Source organism: Corvus moneduloides, chromosome 16 (assembly GCF_009650955.1).
Source record: "Corvus moneduloides isolate bCorMon1 chromosome 16, bCorMon1.pri, whole genome shotgun sequence".
NCBI classification, from domain to species: domain Eukaryota; kingdom Metazoa; phylum Chordata; class Aves; order Passeriformes; family Corvidae; genus Corvus; species Corvus moneduloides.
In genome coordinates, this window is record NC_045491.1 from 14,656,155 (window position 1) to 14,678,401 (window position 22,247).

At 42.2% G+C, this 22,247-nt stretch overlaps 2 protein-coding genes across 7 annotated transcripts in view; one reads left to right on the plus strand and one right to left on the minus strand.

Annotated features, from left to right (window-relative positions):
• KIAA0556 (KIAA0556 ortholog) overlaps positions 1 to 19,869 on the minus strand; it is a 59,540-nt gene extending 39,671 nt beyond the window's left edge. Inside the window, exons 1-12 of one of the 5 annotated variants that reach the window (XM_032125524.1) lie at positions 19,785 to 19,869; positions 19,253 to 19,380; positions 18,749 to 18,824; positions 17,117 to 17,286; positions 12,415 to 12,500; positions 10,682 to 10,819; positions 8,413 to 8,674; positions 6,917 to 7,066; positions 4,711 to 4,874; positions 3,559 to 3,671; positions 3,017 to 3,131; positions 2,425 to 2,631 (exon numbers count right to left, since the gene is read on the minus strand). In XM_032125524.1, the coding sequence (XP_031981415.1) occupies positions 2,425 to 2,631; positions 3,017 to 3,131; positions 3,559 to 3,671; positions 4,711 to 4,874; positions 6,917 to 7,066; positions 8,413 to 8,674; positions 10,682 to 10,819; positions 12,415 to 12,500; positions 17,117 to 17,286; positions 18,749 to 18,810 (1,467 nt within the window). In that variant the 5' untranslated portion in view covers positions 18,811 to 18,824; positions 19,253 to 19,380; positions 19,785 to 19,869. Of the gene's footprint in view, positions 1 to 2,424; positions 2,632 to 3,016; positions 3,132 to 3,558; positions 3,672 to 4,710; positions 4,875 to 6,916; positions 7,067 to 8,412; positions 8,675 to 10,681; positions 10,820 to 12,414; positions 12,501 to 17,116; positions 17,287 to 18,748; positions 18,825 to 19,252; positions 19,381 to 19,624 lie in introns of all 5 variants that reach the window. The other 4 variants (XM_032125523.1, XM_032125526.1, XM_032125522.1 and 1 more) reach the window with 4 other exon arrangements.
• Positions 19,870 to 19,893: 24 nt separating this feature from the next.
• GTF3C1 (general transcription factor IIIC subunit 1) overlaps positions 19,894 to 22,247 on the plus strand; it is a 38,106-nt gene continuing 35,752 nt past the window's right edge. For both annotated transcript variants that reach the window (XM_032125519.1, XM_032125520.1), the window contains exons 1-3: positions 19,894 to 20,152; positions 20,958 to 21,167; positions 21,338 to 21,514. In XM_032125519.1, coding sequence (XP_031981410.1) covers positions 19,923 to 20,152; positions 20,958 to 21,167; positions 21,338 to 21,514 — 617 coding nt within the window. In that variant the 5' untranslated portion in view covers positions 19,894 to 19,922. The remainder of the gene's footprint in view (positions 20,153 to 20,957; positions 21,168 to 21,337; positions 21,515 to 22,247) is intronic.

Genomic DNA, 22,247 nt, shown 5'->3' on the forward strand with positions numbered 1-22,247 from the left:
CATCCAGTTCCAACCCCCTGCCATGGGCAGGGACACCTTCCACCGTCCCAGGTTGCTCCAAGCCCTGTCCAACCTGGCCTTGGACACTTCCAGGGATGGGGCAGCCACAGCTTCTCTGGAAAACCTGCGTCAGGGCCTCACCACCCCCACAGTAAAGAATTCCTTCCTTATATCTAATCTAAAAAGTTGAGAGCACCTGATATTCTGCCAGGCATTTTTTTCTTTTACAGAGTATCGCAAAACACAAGGAAGGAGGGAGTTTAAGTGCTCTTCTTAAAAGTCTGCAAGGCTAATAAATAAACTAATAAAATAAAATCCCACACCTTCAGTAAGAGTATTCTCAAAGACAAAAGCACACCTAAATGATCAAAGATGGAAGTGTTTTAACCATGGTGAAATGAGTTTTCCACACAGTAAGTTTTTATTTCAAGTTTTCGTTCTGTTGAAAATATTCATTGCTTGGAGATTGATTAATTTATTGAGTTTTTAATGCACCCTAAAGCTTTCTTGTATGATCTGAAGTGTACACAAACTGGAAATGCTGCTCTGCCTTCTGAAGGAATCTGCAATTCAGGCACCACATACCCACAGCCTAAGAGCATATTCCCTGCCCAGATTGCATCTTGGATGAAGCCTCAAGAGAGGAGATTAGAAAGTCACAAATCAAGGGGATATATTAATCAATGAAATATAAAAGCTCATTACTTAAGAATATTGGGATATATAAATGAATGAGTAATACTGAGAATAACAGGTTCATAATGGCTTAATGAATGTATTACTACATAATTTATAAATACCTAGAGAGTCTGAGAGTCACTACTACAACCACTACTACCACTGCTACTGAGTGTCACCTGCCAGACAGCACAGCCTAAAAAGGAGAATGGGTATTTATGAGATCCAAACCACAATTGTCACTAAGGAAGACGCTTCAGGTAAAAATATTTGTCTGGAAATAATACTCCATAAGGAGTTCCAACTAAATCTCAAAATACTGCATATTTGTCCTCCTTCAAGTCTCATTTACCTTGCGAGCAGAAAAGTACCATTAGCATGAAATGAGTTGTAATTTATGTTTTTAATAGGCTAAGTCCTTTAGTATCCTTGTGCACTAAAATCATACTAATTTTTCACTAGAATCCTTGTTCTGAAGGCCCATGACGACAAATGACACTGAGTGAAAGTGCAGCACAAACAGAACTATGGCTGTATGGAGGGCTGTGGACATTTGCTAATTCTTTCACACCAGTCACTGTCTTTTGTCCATTGTCATGAGTATGGGAGCACCTCGTATCTCTTCATCTTACTGTCTCGCACAAGAGCCATGAAAGACTTTTACCTGCCACATATTTTTCTTAATCTCTTGTTCAAAACTACCTACACAGTCTCATATTTGCATGATTCTTCCCTAGGTAAAAGCATAACAAGGGAACAAGAGAAAACAAGCACATTTTCTTTGAAAATTTACTTAGATTTGTATTATCCATCTGAAAAAAAATTAGCAGTGAAGCTCCTGTACCTTCAGACCACAAGAATTACTTCAGTTCTTAACACTGTCTGCATCATTAATTGTTGTCTTCCCTGATGGGGGAGACGTTCAGATTTTTGCCAGGAGACAAAAGGAGGCAAATGGGACTTCATGGCTTCTCAGTCTCCTGATAGGTGTTTATTAATTCTAATCTAAGGAGTACAAGCCACTGGCATGGCTTAGACATAGCACAGAGCAGAGAATGCAGCAAGAAGACAACTTAGCAAGATCTCACAGCCTTTTTAAAGGTAAATTACCCAATGAAAACTTAAAACACAAGGTATTTTCACTTTTTCACCACTGTCCAACAAGCTCCTAAATCACGTAGACAGGAACTGTGGAATTCTGTATCCAATCATCCCAGACCACTATTGCTGCAAAATATGGAGTTAGTGAAGAAGGAGAAAGAAGCTTTTAACTACAACTTATCCTCCATTTTGAGGTTTTCTACTTCTATCTATTTACTATGCAATTAGACCTAAAAACTCTAAATTTTTCACCCTGTGATAATCTCACATAGTATTCTATCACCTAATTCTCACCATTGTCGATTCAAATTCTTCCCAGAGGCTAGGCAAATTTTCCCATGGACAAAGGTCAAAACCAGTACTGACCAGAGGGGTAAAACCTTTCAAAACAGGCAGAGAAATATTCTCTGCATTCTAGGTTCCCACAAGTTCTAAAACAAAGTTGTAACTGAATACCAACATCTTGAACAGGAGAGCTGGATTTGTTACTAATAAGCAATGTTTGTAGGGCTTTTTAATTATCGGATAGTTGTTATGCAGTTGGGTTCAAAATGCAACCACATCTCTGAACAAAAAACCTGGTGATAGAGTATTACAGGAATATTACAATGAGAGATTTGAACATCCAGGACTAAGCTGTCTTACATTTAAGTCGTTTTTGACCAGGCAGCACAAATCCCCTGCATTGTCAGCATTTCGAATGTCCACATCGTGAGGAGACACAAAGATCCTCTCGTTGTGCAAATCAAAGAATTCCACCTGGCTCAGGCCCACGTTTGCTGGATTCCCCCAGTTAGAAAGAAGTTCCATAGTCACATAAATGGCATCATGCACTTCCATACTGGTTGTCATCTGGACCAAAATGAAATACGGTAAAAACGTAAGCGACAAACCAATAAAATGTGAAACAAAATAGATTGTTAACACTGCAAAAGTGATGGGTCAGAAGCAAAAAGATTGCAAAGTCAAGGCTATTTGGATGACATTCAATCAGTCATTCTGGGTTCCACCAATTCTGCTACACATCAACACTCTTAAAAAGCCTAAAGAGAAGGCAACTCTCTGTTCTTTGTCTGATTCCTTTGTCATTCTGATGAACAGTGATAAATTCTCTTCTCTCACCCTGCCATATGTTTATTATTTGATGTAGGGCAGAGTTGAGGGATGCAGCTCATTTAATGTACTTTTATTTCAATAATACTGGGAAGCACCAATTACAGTGCACAGATGCACAAACCTTCTCTCTCCACATGGAGTTTACTCCAGCTTTGTCACCAGCCAGCGATCTGTCATTGTCACAGGCAGAATGGCTCCCACGCTCCGCGAACGCTTTCAGGAGTCTCTTCTTTTGTCTGAAACAATGTATTCTGGGTTATTTCCTCATGATTTCTGCATTTTTAAGAAATAGTTGGTGCAAAGGTGAAGAGATGGTAGGATGAACCCCACAGGAAAATGCACCCCCCACACAGTGAATGACAACTTTCACAGCATTCCACCTTAGATACACAGAGTTTTTTAACCAAGCTGGGCTCCAGTTCCCAGCTGGTTCTGAGGCAGTGTGAGAAGAGAATGCAGAGGTGATATGAAGAGAGTAAAGTGAGATGTTGGTAGATCCTGCTCCACAGAAACTGGCCCAAGGCTGCATTCCCCAATTTGCCACTTGCACGGTGTCTCAAGTATTTGATGATTACTGGGTATAGCAATTGGACTGGTGGTATTCTAAAAAATCTGTCTTCAAAGAAGGAAGTTATCCTGAAGCAAATATATATAAATATATACCTGCTTCCAAAAGGGCAGAATCTCTCCACAGCTCTTGTGACTGTAGTCCTTGTCTGGCGTTTTTCTGGAGGTTCAGTCATTGCAGAAAGGAGAGATGAAACAGAAGATGTCTTCTAAGTAAGAAAAAGATGAATATGTTTCATTCAGATTGTTCTCACCAAATAGCATCAATCTGCATCTCTGGAACAAGTAAGAGTTTGGGCCCAGCTCATCTGTAAGCCTATACAAAGTTAAAGCACATTTCATGGAGTTGGTCTTGATTTGCAATGAAAGAGCTGAGCTTGGAGCTTGATCTGCTACATGGAAGAAAATGTAGAAGAATACTCTGAGGACTACAAAATACACACACACATATATATAAACATATCTATAAAATCTCACTGTATACATTCGGTAGGACTCAAGGTTGGCCAAAGCTTTGGCACAGGTCTACTAGACCTTCTCCTCGAAAAATGGATCATAAAGTCTCTTAAATCCCCAAACCCCTCAATTCTATTAGCACAAAATAATGATTTATTTTTTAAATACAGAGCTATCAGTAGGCTACCTAAGAGAAAACAGAGGAAAAGTGCTGCATTCTTACAATGCTATGGGCTCTTTCTCTGACTTTACTTCACTTTTTTGTTGATTTTTGTTGATTTCCTTGCTTATGAGTTTTTAATTGTTTTTAAACATGGTTGCTGGAGGTAAGAGATGAACACACACTGGGGCAGAAAACCCTCAGTGAGATCTAGCAGTGTACAGGACAGCTCTGCTCCGAAAGCAGAGCATGCACTAACAGGGAACAGTACCCATATTAATGAGTCCTGGAGGAAGGTAGGATTCATTGGGATGGAAATCACACATTGTCTTGTTTCAGAAGCTTCCAGGATGAAAATGGCTCAAGTGGGCCTGCAGCTGTGCATTTGACTGTATAGACACATCATATGGCTGGTCTATCAGTTGCTCAGTGATCCCTGTAATCAAGAGGGAGCTGTGGGATGCCATCCTCAGGAAGCAGATTAAAGAAAACAACCCTTTGGAAGAATAACACAAATTAAATTACACTTAGGGAGCATCACCATTCATTCATACACAATCTTAATGTGTAAGAGATTGTAATTCATGGGGGTTTTGCTACTTGATCAAACAGCTCTCTTTTTTTTGCCATACCTTTTGGGGGTTTCTGGCAACTGTCTGCCTTTGCAGATCTCCCTGCAAGAATTCATTCTCAATCTGCACTGCTTGAACCACAGCTGAAACGGAGAGGTCAGGATCCTTCTCACATACACTCTTCCTAGTTACTGAAAGGGATGTTTCTGGTCGACTTAAAGGCTCTGCCACCAAAAAAAAGGGAAGAAATACTCATTTGTTCAGGACACACAAGTATGGAACATTCCAGCATCCGAAACATCCCATTCAGTTATTGACACAGGGCTTTGCAAGCAGTCTGTAACCATCCCAAACGAGGCTGAATTCCCCCAATTTGGTTTTATGTTAAGATTCCAAGTCACATCTACTTTAGGCAACAGTTAAAACATCATCATAAGAAGAGGAAAACTGACAAATGAGGAACATAATTTTTATGCCTTTAGATTGCTGTGTTCTGATATTTAGTGGAAATGCCTTGTAATAGTCCATTGAAAACAAGTATATATAATTTAAGCACAGCAGGAATTTGTAATTGGGGTGTTCAGCTACTTTGAAGGAATCCCCAGAGTCTTCTAGCAAAACAAGGGGAGTCAGGAGTCACTATTTACCAGGCAAAATAAATGACTTTATCACTTAAGCAGTCATCACAATGCCCACATGAATCCCAATCTTCCCAAACTTCATGGAGAAATAGAAACGTCACAGCCTATAAACAGGTTTGAGAGAAAGGAAATAAAATTTAACAACAGATGATGTGAGATTGGACTAAAAGAGAAGCACAGTGGTTGTATCTGAGAGCTTTAAAAGTCAAGGGAAGAAAAGAGACTGAAGTTGTACAGACATTTAGAGTGAGGGGAAATACTGAACAGGCTGAAGTGCCAGTGTGCTCTCAGTGCTGCAGGAAGGAGAGCACAGTGCAAGTAACATGAAGTCCACCTTGAAAAGACAAGAAGTTAAAACTGAGTTGAGATTTGTGTGCATTCACTCTTTGCACATACGCCCATGAAAACTTCCAACAAGCATCAGTCATCTCTGCAAAAAACAGGGGTAAAGATCTGCTTGTTCTTCTGTACTGTATCATCCCCCTGAAATGAAATTAATTTAGAATTTAACATGATAGTTGGACAGAAACAGTTCCAACCAGCACTATTATAACCTGAGAAAATGCTGCACACATCTCTGGGAAGTCAAAGCAACATCTGCTGCAACAGGTGGTGGGTGAGGGTCTCAGAAGCTACAAAGGGGATTTATTCTGGAGCCAAAAAGAATTAACTTCTTTTCCTCTGTTTGGTTTTCTGCTGATTAAGAAACTAATATTTTGGCTTTTCAAAACCACTGGCCTTACTGCTTTCTTGGGAAACATCTGGATTCTGCTTTTCTGAAAAGAGCAGCTTGACCACAGAGTATGGTGGGTCTGAAAACTTCACCTCAGACCTTTCAAAATTCAAGCTGATCACACTTGTTCAGTTAAGGACTGCACTGAACTACAGCTGCAGTCATGACTTCAGCCCTGGCATTTGGGGTTTGGTGTGTTTTGTTGGGGTTTTTCCCCAGGTAAAGACCACACCTTAGCAGTAGATTTTTAGAACAAACAGCAGTGGCTTCAAATTATGTCTCCAGCCCAGGAAAAATATTTTCCAGTATGGTCCTAGATACTGGCATATCTACCCAGCACTGCAGCCTGATCTCAGTGTAATTCAAGTACAGTCCCAAGCAGCCACAGAGCTCTTTTGTCATGCTGTGGAAAACCGTGCCTTTATTGTGGTAGAGAACTCTGAATTTTGTATTGTTACAAATGTGCTGTGTTAAACTCTTCCACCAAACATCAACTGCTGATTGGGAGAACACACATTTCCATTAATACCACAGGGAACAGATCTCCCTGAGGGAAGTGGGAAACACAGAGCAAGTACTGAACAAGGACTGAAATGGAGAGGGAAAATCTTGTGCTGTGAAAGCAGAAAGAGAAGGAAAATAGTAAAGATGTGGCAGAAGATTAAAGTATACAGGATTTTATACTTTATCACAATTTCACTGAAGTCAGAACACTCAAGGTGTTAAAAACAACAACAAAAGCACAGAAAATTCCACTTAAAAGAAAACAGGCAGGGGAGTGACAGCTAAAAAAATCACTTAATGACAGATGTGTGCTGAAATTGCATCTGAGCCAGAGAGGGAAAAAGCATGAAAACTCTCCTTATTGGCATCATATATTCTTATTTCTTACTAGAACAAATTATTTCATGTCTGTCCTGGTGCAAGAACTCAGCAGAAAGTGGCCGAGTGACTTCATTTTTCAGCATGACTGGTTTGACAGGAATGTACACCTCAGCACTGTCCTTTCTTTTGGCTGAGAGAACTCGCACTGGCTTCACTTCTGCAAGATAAAGAGGAAACAGAAATGACAAACTTTTAAGTTACATGGAAGCAGCCAGCCCAGGAAAAATTATTGGATTTTAAATGCTGAAGTTTTGCCACTTTAATTATGTTGGCATAGCTGAAGTGATGATTTCCCTCCCTTTCACTGACACTGTTCTATTGATGTAGAAGCACATATGCATGGCTGGCACTAACTCAGTGAAACAAAATAAAAATAGTATTATAATGTACCAATACATCTCATCTCTGCCAGATATTTACCTGCATTACTGTCAAGAAAAGCAAAAATAAAAGAGAAGTCCTGAATCACTCGTTAATACAGTTATACCAAAGTAAATTCTTAAAATACAGACTCAAATGCTGTCTTGTTTAGAAGTTTCAAAGGGGGAGAGGGTTGCTTAGGATAGTTCATATAAGTACTTCTTCACTTTTTGATCTGAGAATTATTAATGCCTCTATTGCTTCCATCACAGCTTTGAAATTTCCCTCTGGACAAAAAGTCATGCACTCTCCCAGAGATCTTGCTCTCACTGCAGCTCCATCCCTTGTTCCTGTCTCTTCTTCTGCCCTTCTCCCCATTCACACTCCACTCACATCTATGATAATGAAAGGAACACTCCTCTATTTAATTTATTCAAAGATTGTTCCTCTTAATTTATGCAATTAACTATGGATTAGGAAAAGAAAAAAAAAAGAAGTAAAATAAACAAAACCAAAAAACCAAAACCAATTACTGTACCTGAAATGAGCAGGGAGGGAATTTTGAGAACTACTGAAGGTAGTTCTAGGTCTGGTTTCTGCCTGAACTCTCCACCCTTTGTTAAAAACATCTTTGAGACCTAATGACTGGTTGTGGGTTTGGACACTGAGGTCTCCAAAGGAGACAAAAAGAGACAAAAAGAGACAAAAAGAAGGGGCTCATGTCAATTACAGCCCACACTGTGACAAGTATCCAGCACCCTGGATGTGAAATAAAGTCGAGACTGGGAAGATCTGGCTTCCTGAATTAGTGCAAAAACGGTTCAAAAATATATTTTAAAACATGATAATTTCTTGAGAAATATCACAGACAGTCTGAGACAATCTTAGTTCCAGTGTCCAGACATGGTGATGCAGGTGCATTAACCAGTGCTGGGTCTTTGGCTTTGCAAAAAAATTTTTTATGAAGTACAAGACGATGCAAGTCTCCCAAATGAGGAGATCAAAACAACAGGTTTGCTGAAGAGCATGAGAACTTAGGAGGGTATGGAGTAACTCCTAATGATCAACCAGCTATTCCCTTAAAAAATTCCCTCAAGGAATTGTTATTGTAGCACTGTAGTAGTGTGAAAGACACAGACTCACTGCTTTGATCCTGGTTGAACTCCAGCACAGTCAAGGCACCAGAATCAAGGCCAGAGCATCTCCCAGCATCCTGATGTTCAGAACCTTCCTTCTGCAGTGCCCCACTGCTATCCAGCTGAAGGCCTTCAAAGCCTGTAATTGCTTCCTCGGTGGGAGATGGCTCTGAAAACACATCCTCTTCAACAGAGTCATAATCATCACTAAGGGAGTCTTCTTTCATCCTTTCCTCTTCCATACTGCACTGCAAGCTGCTTCTCAATTCCTGGTACAATATAAACACATCTGTCAGAAAAGCTCAAACTTGTATTTTAAAATAAACCAGAGTGGCTGCCTCTTCCTCCCCAGGAGAAAGAAAAATCTTCTCATGAACTCGGAGCTGTAATGCAGCTAAAAACATTCACATTCCTGTGTTACATCTTGGCTCCTTTGATGAGGGCTTGTAAAGAAAAATCATCCCACAACTCCTGTGCTCCTTCTCATCAGTATCCAGCAGGAACATTCTGTAGACCAAGGAGTTTTTATGTGCAAAACCAATTTTTAGGAGTAAGTTACAAAAAGCAAGTAAGGGGGAGAGCAAAGGCATATATTTGTGCAGTCTCACAGTTGTGCCTTGCTATTTGAAGAGTAGCTGCAATCCAGAATTTCCAAATGCCTTCACAAGACTGTCAAGCTCATGTAGCAGCAACTCCTTTTTAAGCACTCGAAAGATGATAATAGTCCTGCCTTGTACACATCTGTACTTCAAAAACCAGTAGAAAAAGAGTTGGGGTCAAACGGGCTAAGCTCCCAGTTTGCATGGAGTTTTTTGAAATGGACACACTGTAACAGGATTTTATGCAAAAAATAACCTATTTTGAAATTGACTGTGGAAAAAACTGCCCTGCCTCTCTCATCATGCACCACAAACAGCACAGATGATGCTGGAGAGTTGTGTGCTTTTATGAATGCAAAAGGAAAAGACCTTGCATCTCTTAAATGCTTTTTTTCCCCCCCTGCTTTGTTGGTATTAAGAGTTTTGAGATAAATATAGGTAAGCAAACTGTATAAAATGAAAACCTGAAGCTAACTTAGGTACAAATGAACTGTGACAGTGTATATTCAGTTTGCAATGAAAGCTTCAAGCTGCTACAGATTACACTTGTTAGGAAATCCATGTTGACAGAAATATATTACAAAGAGCAGACAAAGTCAGGTTCAAAAGAGGGTTTATAAGCAACCTGAGCCTTGATATCGAGCATGTCTTTATGACAGTCAAAACTAATATTTCCAGCTCTTTGACAGGAAATTGTACAAGCTTTCTTTTCATTTGAAACCTCTGCATCTGCATTGTAACAAGACACTAAAAAAACCACATTACAGCCTCAGCAAAATCAAAATTATTTCTATCTTGACGAAAAGGAAAAGTGGGGGGTTGTTTTGAAATTATTGGCTTACCATTAAAAACACATAAAAGATATAAATATCCATCAGTGTAAACAAGTTACCAGTTTGTAGAGCAAAAAATAATCATCAATTCAAGAGCAATATAGGAACGAGAGAAAGATGCAGCTAGGAAAATATGCTTGGGAATTTTGTCTGATATCAGTGGTAAGATCTGTAAACAGTTTCATATATAGATGCTACTCCACTACCCAGAAAAGCTTTATTTATGTCGTTAATTAGTTAGGCAGAAAAACATTCATGAATTTTTGTTCATTATTTGTTTTCTTTCACATTTGTGAAGTGTGCTAGAACAAACTGCAATTAGTGATCAAATGGAAGGCTGCACAGTCAATATAACAACAATCCTTGATGCAAAGCAACTGCATTGATTATAACATTTTCAAAACTTTAGTCTGATTTTTGTTAGGTAAAACAATGACATGCAACAATTTTAGCATCATTATTTAAAGACTAACCTAAAGGGACAAAAAGCTGTTGTTTCAGCTTTCTCTAACCTGACACCCAGGAGTGATGTTCACCTGGACAACCATTAAGTGAACTGAAACAGGCTCCTTGCAGGAAATACCTAGATTCAACCTAACAGAGACAATATTCTACCTCCTAAAAATAAGGTTTAACATTTTGTAGTGTTGCTGACTGAGATTTGATTTTCCAAGAAGCTTTACTTTTTATTTTTTCCTTCTTTTTGTCACGTCTCATCAAAGCAAAATTCTCTAATGAAGACACCACTACATACTGGGTTTGGATGCTCCAGCTGAGGCTGATACCTGGGTTCACATTTCAAACAATACTGCCATGAACAACAGAAGGCAACTGCCAATTGTACCTGGGAGAGAGGAGCATCACCATCATCACTGCTGCTCTGCACACTCAAGCTTTCATAAGGTTCAAAATCGTCAGAGTACTCCAGAGATGGTTTAATGTAGAGTTTATCCCCCCTTTCTGTTTTGATCGCCACAGTTTTCTGTCAACAGAAACATTCAAAGGAATCAGATTTCTGTTGCATATCAGTGGTACAAAAGGAGTAACCATCACACTTTATATAACAATTCCATGATCAAGAACTGCTTTTCCCCTCTGTTCCAGAGAAGGTTTCTGTCCTCCCTGAGCTCACCTTTGGGCCCTTGAGGTATGGTTTAACAGCCCTGGTCAAACTCCCCACCTGCTGCTGCTGCTGTGCCCAGAGTGGGCAGTGATATTAAACCTTGCTCTCTGTTGTTCATACACTCCTCTAGCATTTTCTAAGTGCCAGGGGCAGAGATGTCCCAGAGAGAATATCCTAAGACAACTTGGGTGAATTCTTTCAGTAAGTCTATCTTTCCCCCTTGCAGCATCCCTTAGCACAGCCGAAGTTTGACAGGTTTGGCCAGGAATTGCTGGGTCCTCTCGTTATCCAAAAAAATCCACACGGAAAATCACTGGCAAAGGAAACTGCTATTGAGGCACGACCTCCTTCTCAGTCTTGTGGTTGCACTTTTCCTTAGCTTAATAATTCCAGTTGTTCATTAGGACACGATAATTCCTATCCTCCCATCCACCTGGACAAAAGACTTAAGGAATCATCCTAAGCTAGGCCCAAGTAGCAACCACGTTTTAGTACAGAGCCACACATCTGGCAAATTTAGCAAAGAAGTCCTGACAGGCCATAATGTAAGCAGAGATCTACTGGGAGAAACAGCAGCTGAGAAAATGAACTCAGCTAAGCAGTAAAGGTGGTAAATAGAGTAATGCAGCCTTAAAGCTTCAATGTGCAGTATTTTCTGAAAGAAAAGAAAACCTGCCTAGCAGAAACACTTGATCCACGCTGGCACAGACCTCTGATCCAATCACTCAAGCACAGACTGGACATCCAGCCAGGCCAATGGCTAATCAAGTAATTACTTAGGTGACATGTCTCCATTGTTCTGAATTCACATTTATTCTTTTAATTAAGTCCTTGACAGGTTAACTCAGATCCTTCTTTAGGCCAAAAGAAAATGGGTTTCTCTTCTAATGGTTTCTCTGGTGAAGCAACAACTATGTAGCTGATGGCTCCAAATTTCTTATAGATAGGATATTTTTATTATCTAGATGCATTTCCCTCTCTTATGATCTACAAGAATTTATCACAAATTACAACTCAAATTATGCAAATTACATTTCTTTGTCCCTCAATCCTGTTGCAGGGTGGAGAACAGCAGTAACAGCCAGGGATGTCTCTCCAAAATGAGTTTCTCCATCCTTTGCACTAGATAAATTCCTTAGGGTGCCATCAGAGATATCCAGCAGCAGCTACTCTGCTGGAGGACACATTGAGCCAATCATGTCCAGGCTACAAAAGTTTCTGTGATGAATGTCACTGAAACCAAACCCTTTCAATGAGATTTGCCTCTTTAGGCTTCCAAGCAGACAAAAATCTGGGCAGGGTAGCATTTCATGTTGTCAGTGTCCAGACCAAGCCACTCAGTCTCTATGAGAGTCCCAGCTGCCCACTCTGTACCGCTTGCAACCAATTTCCCCTAAAGTTATTTTTAACCTAAGAATTAGTTCAAAGCCCCATTTCTTCCACCTGCCCCATACCTGAAGCCAATTCCTGCGTTGTATCTTGCCTGGGGCAGTCTGAGTGCTGTGTTCTGGCAGCCCACTCTCTTCTAGCTGGGCTGCTTCTTCACCAGGGGCACACAAGAATTAGAAGACAGGAGACAGAAAGCAGAAACACAGTATTAGACAGTAAACATACACCTTACTTCGTGGGTTTGTGGGTTTTTGTTTTCCCCCCCAACTGAGGACAGAAGAGTGAATCTGACATGTGAATGGAATCAACAACTGCAAAGACATCCAACATCAGATCCTGGCCAGTTCTAGCAGCAGGAGTTTTGAACCTCTTCAGGGGCAGTTATCATCAAGTGTTTTTAAGAGAATAAATTCTTTTAAGATACAATAGCTTAACAGTAGGGGAAGCCCCACCTTTTTTGCTATGAAAATACAGAAATACATTCTAGAACAGGGGTGCACACCATCCTGACCCCCAGCTGGGTAGAAAGTAACCTCTCCTAGGAAGCCAACTGAGCCCAGAACCCAACTACCAAAGGCAGACTGACAGACGGGGCTCTGGTGAACAACAGGTGATATGCTGGGTTTACAAAGGAATTGTGTGTATCTATTCTCAAAATTAAGGAAACATAAGGTATTAACAGATTAAACAGAATCTATTAGGTATTTAACATACTGTGCAGAGGATTCTTAATGTATAAGCCATAAATTAAGGACAAACAACCATTAGCCTTCATTTCTAAGGCAAGGAAGAGTTAGTTCAGGGACTTCTGCAAAAAATCTCTGTATGGTCAAGGAGAATTAAGGGTCCCTGTGCTGGAAATGGCCCCAGCTTAGAGTGGAAGAATGGATTTTGAGAAGATGCTTTGACTGAGAGAGACAAACAAACCTGCAGGTCACATCAGCGTCCTCAATGGAACAAGGGCAACATCAACGCTCTCAGTAGCATCCTAAATAAAGGCATCTCATTTCCTATGGCCAAGACAGATTTACAGCTTCCATTTCTTCTCAGTGGAGAAAAACAGCTGATGCAAAACCTTTTTTCTTTAAGCCATAATTTAATGGTCACCCTAAGGCTGCAGGAACTGGCACTACCAATAAAAGAAGCAATTGTCCTACAAAGGTCATAGAATCACAGAAAGATTTAATTTGGAAAGAACCTCTGGGGTCACCGAGTCCAGCTTTCCACTCAAAGCAGGGCTTACTTCAGAATTAAATCAGGTTGCTCATTACAGCTCTCAATACCACATTTTCTTCTTTGGGGGTTGGACAACCCTCCATGCACCTGTGCAGTGACCTGTTCAGAGAATTGATATGACAAGTTTTAACTGTGGGAAAACATCAAAGATTCCTTTTAGTTGTAGGCCCTTGGGCAATCTGGTTCACCAGGAAACTGCATAAAAGCTGGTCCAAGCAGCCAGGAGGGAACAGGCCTGGGGTAGGACCATCCTGGGGGAACAGTGTTTGCTTATGTCCATTTGGAGTGATCACAACATTACAGAGCAGCAACAGGATGTCGTTGTATTGCTCCAGCACAAAGTATCTCTCTGTCTCATAGGCCCAAAACAGGACTAAACACAGAGGGGAAAAGGAAAGGACTGCTCCAAGGAAGAGAAACAGCCCTTCCAACTAGGGCTCCTGCTACTCCAGTAGGCTGTTCCCAAGTAACACCAGAAATCCTTTGAGTCGTTAGCATTGGGGCTGATTGCTACAGGCTCTTCTGGCACTGAGAGTGAACTGTCTTGAGCTTACACTGTGAGAAGCATGGCTGGACTCAGTCAGTGCTTTGGGAGAGAACTGGAAGCACCTTTCCCTTCCACTCTCTGAGAATCCATCTCTGCAAAGCAACTGCCCAGAAGTCCCTCGTGTGCTGCAGATGTAAGCAGGAAAGGGGGAGATGGCAGGACTCATGCTACCACTGCTGAGTGCTTCATCCTCAGAATTGCTTGAGTGTCTGAAGAGACTCTAAAAGTCAGGGGTGACAGGACAAGGGGGAATGGCTTCACACTGACAGAGAGTAGAGTTAGACTAGACGTTAGAAAAAAACTGTTCCCTATGAGGGTGATGAGGCCCTGGCACAGGGTGCCCAGAGAAGCTGTGGCTGCCCCATCCCTGGATGTGTCCAAGGCCAGGTTGGACAGGGCTTGGAGCAACCTGGGATGGTGGAACATGTCCCTGCCCATGGCAGGGGATAGAGCAAGATGAGCTTTAAGGTCCTCCCCAATTCCACAATTCCATTACTCTACTTAGTGATGGATTCATGTGACCAGGTCTCACTAAGCCAGGAAAAATGGTAATTCAAATCCCAGGCAGAGGCTGATACAGCTGACCGAGTCATCTGTGCAACCAACATTACTTTGGAACAAAAATATCCTTCCCATGGGATGGATGGGATGTGAATACCAACCAGTACCCATTTGGGCACACAGAACAGGTCCACCAGTGTCATTCCCTCAGAGACTTGAGCTGTCAGTGCCTATTTGAGTAGGGAAGGACTGAGAAATACATCCTCAAAATATTAGTCCTAATCCAAGGAGAGCCCACACTACCCTCAAACCACATATTTGTGACCACACAGACATTGACTGGAACAACAAACATAGCTGTGAAACTAGGTGTGGGTTATAGACCCAAAGAAATGACAGCACACCTAGAGCCCAGCTTCACTACCCCACAACCCATCATTTACTTTAATTCATTACCAATCCTAAGCATAGAAACTTTATCAATCACTATTATCAGTAATTACTCCTAGGGAACACAAAGAAAATAGTCCTGACAAATAGATTTATGATGACACTTTCAGGAACCAGAAAGAGGGATTTATGCCCATTCTGGATTATTAAGTATCACCCACTCCTAATCTTTCAATGAAGACTAATCCTATAGATGGATGCTTTAGAAGTAATAAATGATGCAATAACTCTCAGGGGAGATGGATAGGGAAGAAAACTCAGTGCTGTATCTCAGCTAGGAATCATTTCTGTAAGTAAAATCATATTCAATCATTGAGAAGAAATGTCTAGAAATGAAAGAGACCACAGAATTGCTAAGGTAGAACCCCCAGGCAAGAAGCTCATACAGACCAGCAGTGACTCCCATTCTGGACTCCAGCAGCAAAACCAAACGGAAGAGGAAAAATGACAGGATGTTGGTTCAGTTGGTATCTTTCACTGCAGCTTCATGTGTTTAAAACAACACCACTGGAGAGTTAAGAAACAGCAAAACACTGAGTAATCTTCTGCAGAGATGGTGCTACAGTCTCTAATTGATGGAGTTGAGGAAAGGAACAGAGACTGCAACTGAAGTCTTTAGAGATTCACAAGATATGTATCCTACCCTGACTGAACCAAAAGGCATTAAGGGACCATAAAAATAAAGAATTTTCGTTAAGCTTAGACATAATCTAAGATCTTTAAGATGAAATTTCTCTTGACAGAGTTCCACTAGAGCTGCTGCCACAATATCCCTTCACAATTTTTGGAGCAAAAAGTCCAAGACGTTGATTTACACCCTCTTTAGCTACCTGAAGGTTTATCAGCCCTGTGTGACAGAGCACCCAATTTCCACCATTTCCCAGAACTGAAGAACATGAACATTTTTGCATCATTACACACAAGGTTTCATTTTCACAGAGAACAGTGGAACCAGGTGACAAGCTGATTCCTCATCACCATCCCATACAACCTGCAGGAAATTATACAGCAGACAGCTAAGCTGAACACACCTCAGCCTGGAAACGAGTAGTGTGTGCCCAGTGTAGCAGGAAAACAAATTAAAGAGATTAAGTTAGAGCCATGTTTGGAACAGTTATTAAAGGAATAGTTAGTTTCCAGTATTGTTGAGATTAATGAACTTTCAATCAATGAATTATCATACTAGGTAACTTTTTTAACTCTTTGTCTTCATTTTTAGGTGAAAATTAAGCTTAAGCAGGTTATCACATATTAAAAAACACTCTGAGATAGGTTGCAGCAAGTGTGAACATAACTGACTAAGGCTGATAAACTGCTTTACACAGGGATTCAGTAAAATCAACTTTCTTTTCATTATGCTAAATAGATTAGAAGGCCAGTAAGCTCATGCTTTATACTTTCATGCATGCAAAATTATTCCTGTCACTGCACTGCTCTCGATGACAGACTTAAATTAGAAACAAAATACCCATTTTTCCATAAAGCCAACTAATCACTAGGAAAAAACGGTCTATTTTCTTTACTTCAAATATTTAAATAAAGATTAGCTGTCTTTTTAAGACAACTATTATAGCTTAAATGTAATTTATGAGCTTAATGAAGCTATTACTGGATATAATTTGATTACTGCCTATGTCATCAGATGTCATTTGTCCTCAGGACACCAGACTTGGATAACACTGAAGTCCATCAGATCTTAAATCCTCTTAATAGTGTTATGTGTCAAAGGTATATCATTATTTTCCACTGACAATTTATATACATTTCTAATCTTCTACTTTTAGTTAGAGCTGTTTAAATAATGAAGAGGCAGGAAAGTTAAATGTTGGAATTAATGACGGATCAAGTGAAACATTGATAGGGTGTTGCAGAGACCATTCCTTACACACAACCAGCTTAAGCACTCCGGTTTCCAGGGAATTTCATCCCACCAAGCCCCAGTGGGGCTGCCCCTGGATCACAGCCTGGCCAGTGACCTCCCTGAGTGAGTTCCAGCTCTGGTGCAGCCTCTGCCCGGCTCCCATGGCACTCACCCTTTGTCCTGGTGGGTTTGGGCCTGTTTTTCAGGAAGCTGTGTGGGGTGATTTTCCTGCGGTACTTCCTCAGCTCTGAGTTAGCTCCATTTACATACAGAGAAAATCCTTTTTCCAACTGCTCCAGTTTAATTTGCACGGGATCTTTTTTTTTTAACCGTTCCTGCAGCCTGAAGGAGAAAGGACAATAATTCATCCCTGCACAGCGTGTGCACAGATGGTCAGATCAGCAATAAATACAACAACACACCATGTCACTAACCTGAAAAATATGTTCCCAGTTCAAGTAACCCTTTCAGAATACACCTTCCAGGGTCTGTTCCTGTTCTGCAATGTGTGTATGAGCATCCACACACTGTGGCAGATTAACTTTGACCAGGCTTTTCCTTTCTGAGATTTTTTTCCATGTTATTTCTTATTTCACATTATTTTCTCCATTTGGTATTTTGCACATTTAACCTTTCTTAAGAATTTTAAGGAATTTCACTTAGAATTTCAAAAAGCTTAAAAATTGTTGAACTCTTTTCAAGAATAAAAAATGATTATTTGTGTTTTGAAACTGGAGGTAGAAAGCCTCCAGCCAATACCAGAAAACTAAAGGCCGGTTAAAATATCAAAATAATGCCCTTCCATGGGCTCAGCTTCAGTGAAACAGCTCCTCTCCCTCTTCCAACTCTCATCTTCTCTCCTTTCACCATGGGTTATACCCAGTCCATGCTAATTCCTTTGGACAGGTGACATGGAGGCCAGGAGGTCGGCATCACGTGGGTGACAATTTGTGCATTCCCCTGCACCACCTGGTTTCCCTCTGACTCCAGCATGGATCAATCCACAAGCCAATGTCCCCCACGTGTCTGACACAAATCACCTTTTCCCAAGAGAATGTCCCCAGCAGTCAGGATTAGAGCTATGATATCAAGGATACAAGCTGGTTTAACCATTAAATAAACTGGCTTTATCCCTTTCCAAAACTGCTTTAGGATACTATACAGAAAAGAAACCTGTGGTCGCAAAAATTGGCTGGTCTTTTAACATAATTGTGGCCTTCAAGGTCTTTTTACCAAACCAGTTTGTTATAGAATTTGATTAGAAACCTTATGGCTTGTGGTAAAGGAAGGAATCCAGCAAGAAAGTTCTGTAGGCTCCTCCAAATTAAGCTACAAAGTTCATCTGTCCAGGCTATAGCAACAGAACACATGAACAAAGAGGAAAAAAAATGTTTGAAACTTGTCTGAAAGACACTGGAGTTTTAAAGGCAACCTGGATTGTCCTTATTTCCCACTTTTCTGTACTTCTGACAACATAACAACTGTGCCTCATAACTACGTCCTCACACAGCACAAGCTGCCAGTTACTTCTGAATCTACAAGCTCTTGCTCTATAAACAAAAATCTTCCCTGTCAGCCATGGAAAAAGTAACTATTTTATTAATAAATGTATTTATATTTCAAATGCTGAAGAAACATTGTGATCTCCTTTGGAAATAAGAATTTTTAGCAAACAAAGGGAAAAAGAGAGAAACACCTGAATGTTTTAAGGCACAGCAAGTCAGACTTTGCATCACAGCTGCTGATATTTGATACAGTACAGCAAATATTTCACACCCAAAGTGGTAACAAATGCGAATCTTACCGGTTTCTCTGCTGAAGGGATATTAAATATTCGTCATGTTTTTCATCAAAGTCAGTCACCATGTCTTAACATAAACCTGAAATGAGAATATAATGGTCACACTGAATGATTTATATGGAGTACCACTGGTTTTGCACCCTCAGTAGATGAGAAGGCTATAAACTGAAAAACATTCCTGCTTCAACCACGCATAAAGCTGTCAGGCCTGTAAATAAAGCTCCTGAAGAACAGAGGGAACAGTGGTTGTTTTACTTATTTTTCAGAACCCTTCACAATCTACTGAAAAACCAAAAAACACTGAAAGTGGAAGGCATATGCTATAACAAGTTTATAATCCCAGACCTGGCAAGCAAGACAACCCTGGGGCACAGCTGAAGGGCTGTGCCCAAAGCCCAGCTGTGGAAGGAATTCTCTGAGCTGCTACTACTCGTTAGGTCAGTTTATCCTACAGCTTATTCACTGCAGAGGCCGTATATCCATAAAGTGTTTAATTAAAGATTTTACCTGGCTTGCCATTCAGGAAACCTGAGTTTTTCCAGCAATCCTCGCCAAGCCGCAGCTGCTAAGTTGTGCGGGGGTGCGCTCTACATTCTCAGAAGTTTAAATGTGCCACCAGCACGTTTCGCTGAGCTCTGTACCAAAGAGAGAACCCCGTGTTTTGTGTCTTACCGACCGCGGGGCAGCTCTGCCAGAGCCCGGCCCCGGCCCGAGGCACGGGGGGAGCGCGGAGGAGCCGCGGGCACAGCCCCAGGCCGGACACGGAGCCGGGACAGAGGCCCCATATGGACACGGACCCGGCAGAGAACCCCCGGACAGAGCCCCCAGCGGACAATGACCCCCGACAGAGCCCCCAGAGGAGCCGGGATGGACACTGACCCCCGACAGAGCTCCCGGACGAACAGGGACCCGGGACACAGCCCCCGGGCAGAGGTCCCGGACGGATACGGACCAGGGAGAGAGACCCCGGACGGACGGAGATCCCGGAGCAGAGTCCCCGGACACGGACCCCGGACACGGCCCCCGGGCAGACACGGACCCCGGACACGGCCCCGGGCAGACACAACCCCCGGCGGCGCGGCACGGGCCGGGCCTGTTGCTCGGTCTCCCTGGCGACGGTCGCGCCGCCGCCGCCGTCAGTTCCTGCGCGCCGCGGGCCCGGAAGCGGCGGCGGGGGATGGAGGCGATGGAGCCGCTGTGGGCGCTGCTGGACGAGGTGGCCCTGGAGGGGCTGGACGGCATCACCGTGGCCGCGCTCTGGCACCGCCTGGCCGCCCGCTCGCCGCCCTTCCCGCTGCCGCTGGAGCCCGACACGCAGCAGCTGCTCTGGGCCGCGCTCAGCGCGCAGCCCGACGTGCGCTTCTACCTCCTGCCCCGGCCGCGCCCGCCGCTCCGCCTGCACGACCGGTGAGGGCAGCGACCGGGGGCGACACAGGCCCCCGTCCGCCGGGGAACCCGGGCCTGGTTGCTGGGCGAAACATGGGCTTGGTCGCCGGGCTAAACCCGGGCTCACTGCCGGCTAAACCCGGCCCGGTTGCCGGGCTGCCCCTTCTCGCCCCGGCTTTTCTGCAGCAGCACTTTGGCGCCCGGTGGCAGCAGGCAGGGCCGAGGGTGGCTCTGAGCTGCTGTTTAGATATTATAAAAAGAATTTTCACTGTTCGGGGGGTCAGGCATTGGAATAGGCTGCCCAGGGAAGTGGTGAAGGCACCATGCATGGAGGGCTTTAAGACCTGGCGCTGGGTGATGGGGTTTAGGGGTCACAGTGGTAGTGCTGGTGGATAGCTGGATAATCTTAAAAGTCCCTTCCAATTTTGATGATTCTATGATTTAGGAGAATTTTTTGAGTCCTGACTTGATTTCCATTCAAATGACTGCTTTCTGCTTAGGTACAGGCAGAGTTTGTATGTCCTGGTTCAGCAGGGTGGACGTACCTGTGAACTGCATGTTTCTCGTATTCCCACTACTTTTCTTACTCTCATATGCTTGACCTTTCAAAGATTAAATAATGCATTTGCCTCCTTCTATCTCCTGCATGCTGAAAAGGTTTGGTCATGCTTGAGGAGTGCAGCTCTGCTCTTCATGTTTTTCCAGTTTGGAGGTTTCAAAGGAGCTTCATTCTTCCAAGATACTTCTTAGAGGTATCAGCATTGTTTGTGACAATCTTGTATTTCTTCTTGCTTGGTTAAATGTTGGCTCTTTGCTTTTATTTCAGATATGAAGAAATAGACCTTGAAACAGGAATATTGGAATCCAAAAGAGATCCTGTTTCTTCAGATGATATTTATCCTGTCCACATGATTTTGGATAACAAAGATGGCATACAAGGTTCCTGCCAATATTTTAAAGAGAGAGTAGATATCACTGATCAAATAAGGAAGAAAGATTTGCAGCCTTGTTATACTTACAAAGAAGCTGTTGAAAAGTGAGTGAAATCCTTATATCTGGCATTAAAATATTTCTAAGTTTTGAAATTTAGTCCTTGCTCAGTTTGTACAGATTATGTCAAGAATGGTATTTGTGGAGAGAAAGGCATTGATCTCTCTATTTTTATGGAGCCAATAACAATACATTACTTTTCCTTCTGTTTCTTAGATGGGGAGAGAAATTAGTCATTGTTGCTTCCCAAGAGCAGCGTTACAGAGCTTTAATAGGCTGGGAGGGGGACCCTGACTTGAAACTCCCTGACTTTTCCTACTGCATTCTGGAGCGCTTGGGCCGAGCTCGGTGGCAGGGAGAGCTTCAGAGGGACCTTCACAGTGGGGCTTTCAAGTAAGTTTGTATCTTGCTCTGTGGATTAAATCTAAAGTTGTTTTTAAATATTCCTGTGTATTGATTTGAACTCTCATCTGTAGTGTTTCATCCTTACTACCAGGAGTACTTAGTTCTGGGAGCCTGTTTGCTAGAACTGGACTTATCCTTGAGTTTGTTATCCTTCCTGATATTTTCTGAGAGCCAAAAATTTGTCCGGTGGGTCAATACACAGGTTTCAAATTTGTGGAAGTTCCTGCTTTTTCTAAATAACTTTTTCTTCAAATTTGAGATGGAAAAATGATTTTAATTTCCTTTTCTAAATTGCTGGCTAAGTATCTTGCACGAGTTCTGAGGGGATTCTTGGATGGCTGCCTTTTGTCTGCAGCATCTGCCTGTATGACATCTCCTCCATTGAGTGGGAGCCTGAGTTACCAGCTCCCAAACTAGACCGTGTATTTTGCTGATGGAAGAGCATTACACACCTTCTTAGGAACTTCTGGATGTGTTCTGAAGTTCTGGAGAACATCAGCATTGCTCTAAGGATTCACTGCTTTTAGGACATACATGGGTTGTAGCTTGCACACCACCTGGCATTGGTTTTTTGCCACTTAAGAAGCTCTTGTAGGTAACTAAGATGATGGGGACAGAGAGGAAAACTTTTATGGATGCTTTTCTGTCAGTTTGGTGGCCCAAGTCAGCTCACCAAGGAGGGAGATGAATACCAGAGCTGTTACAGGGAGGGCAGTGACTG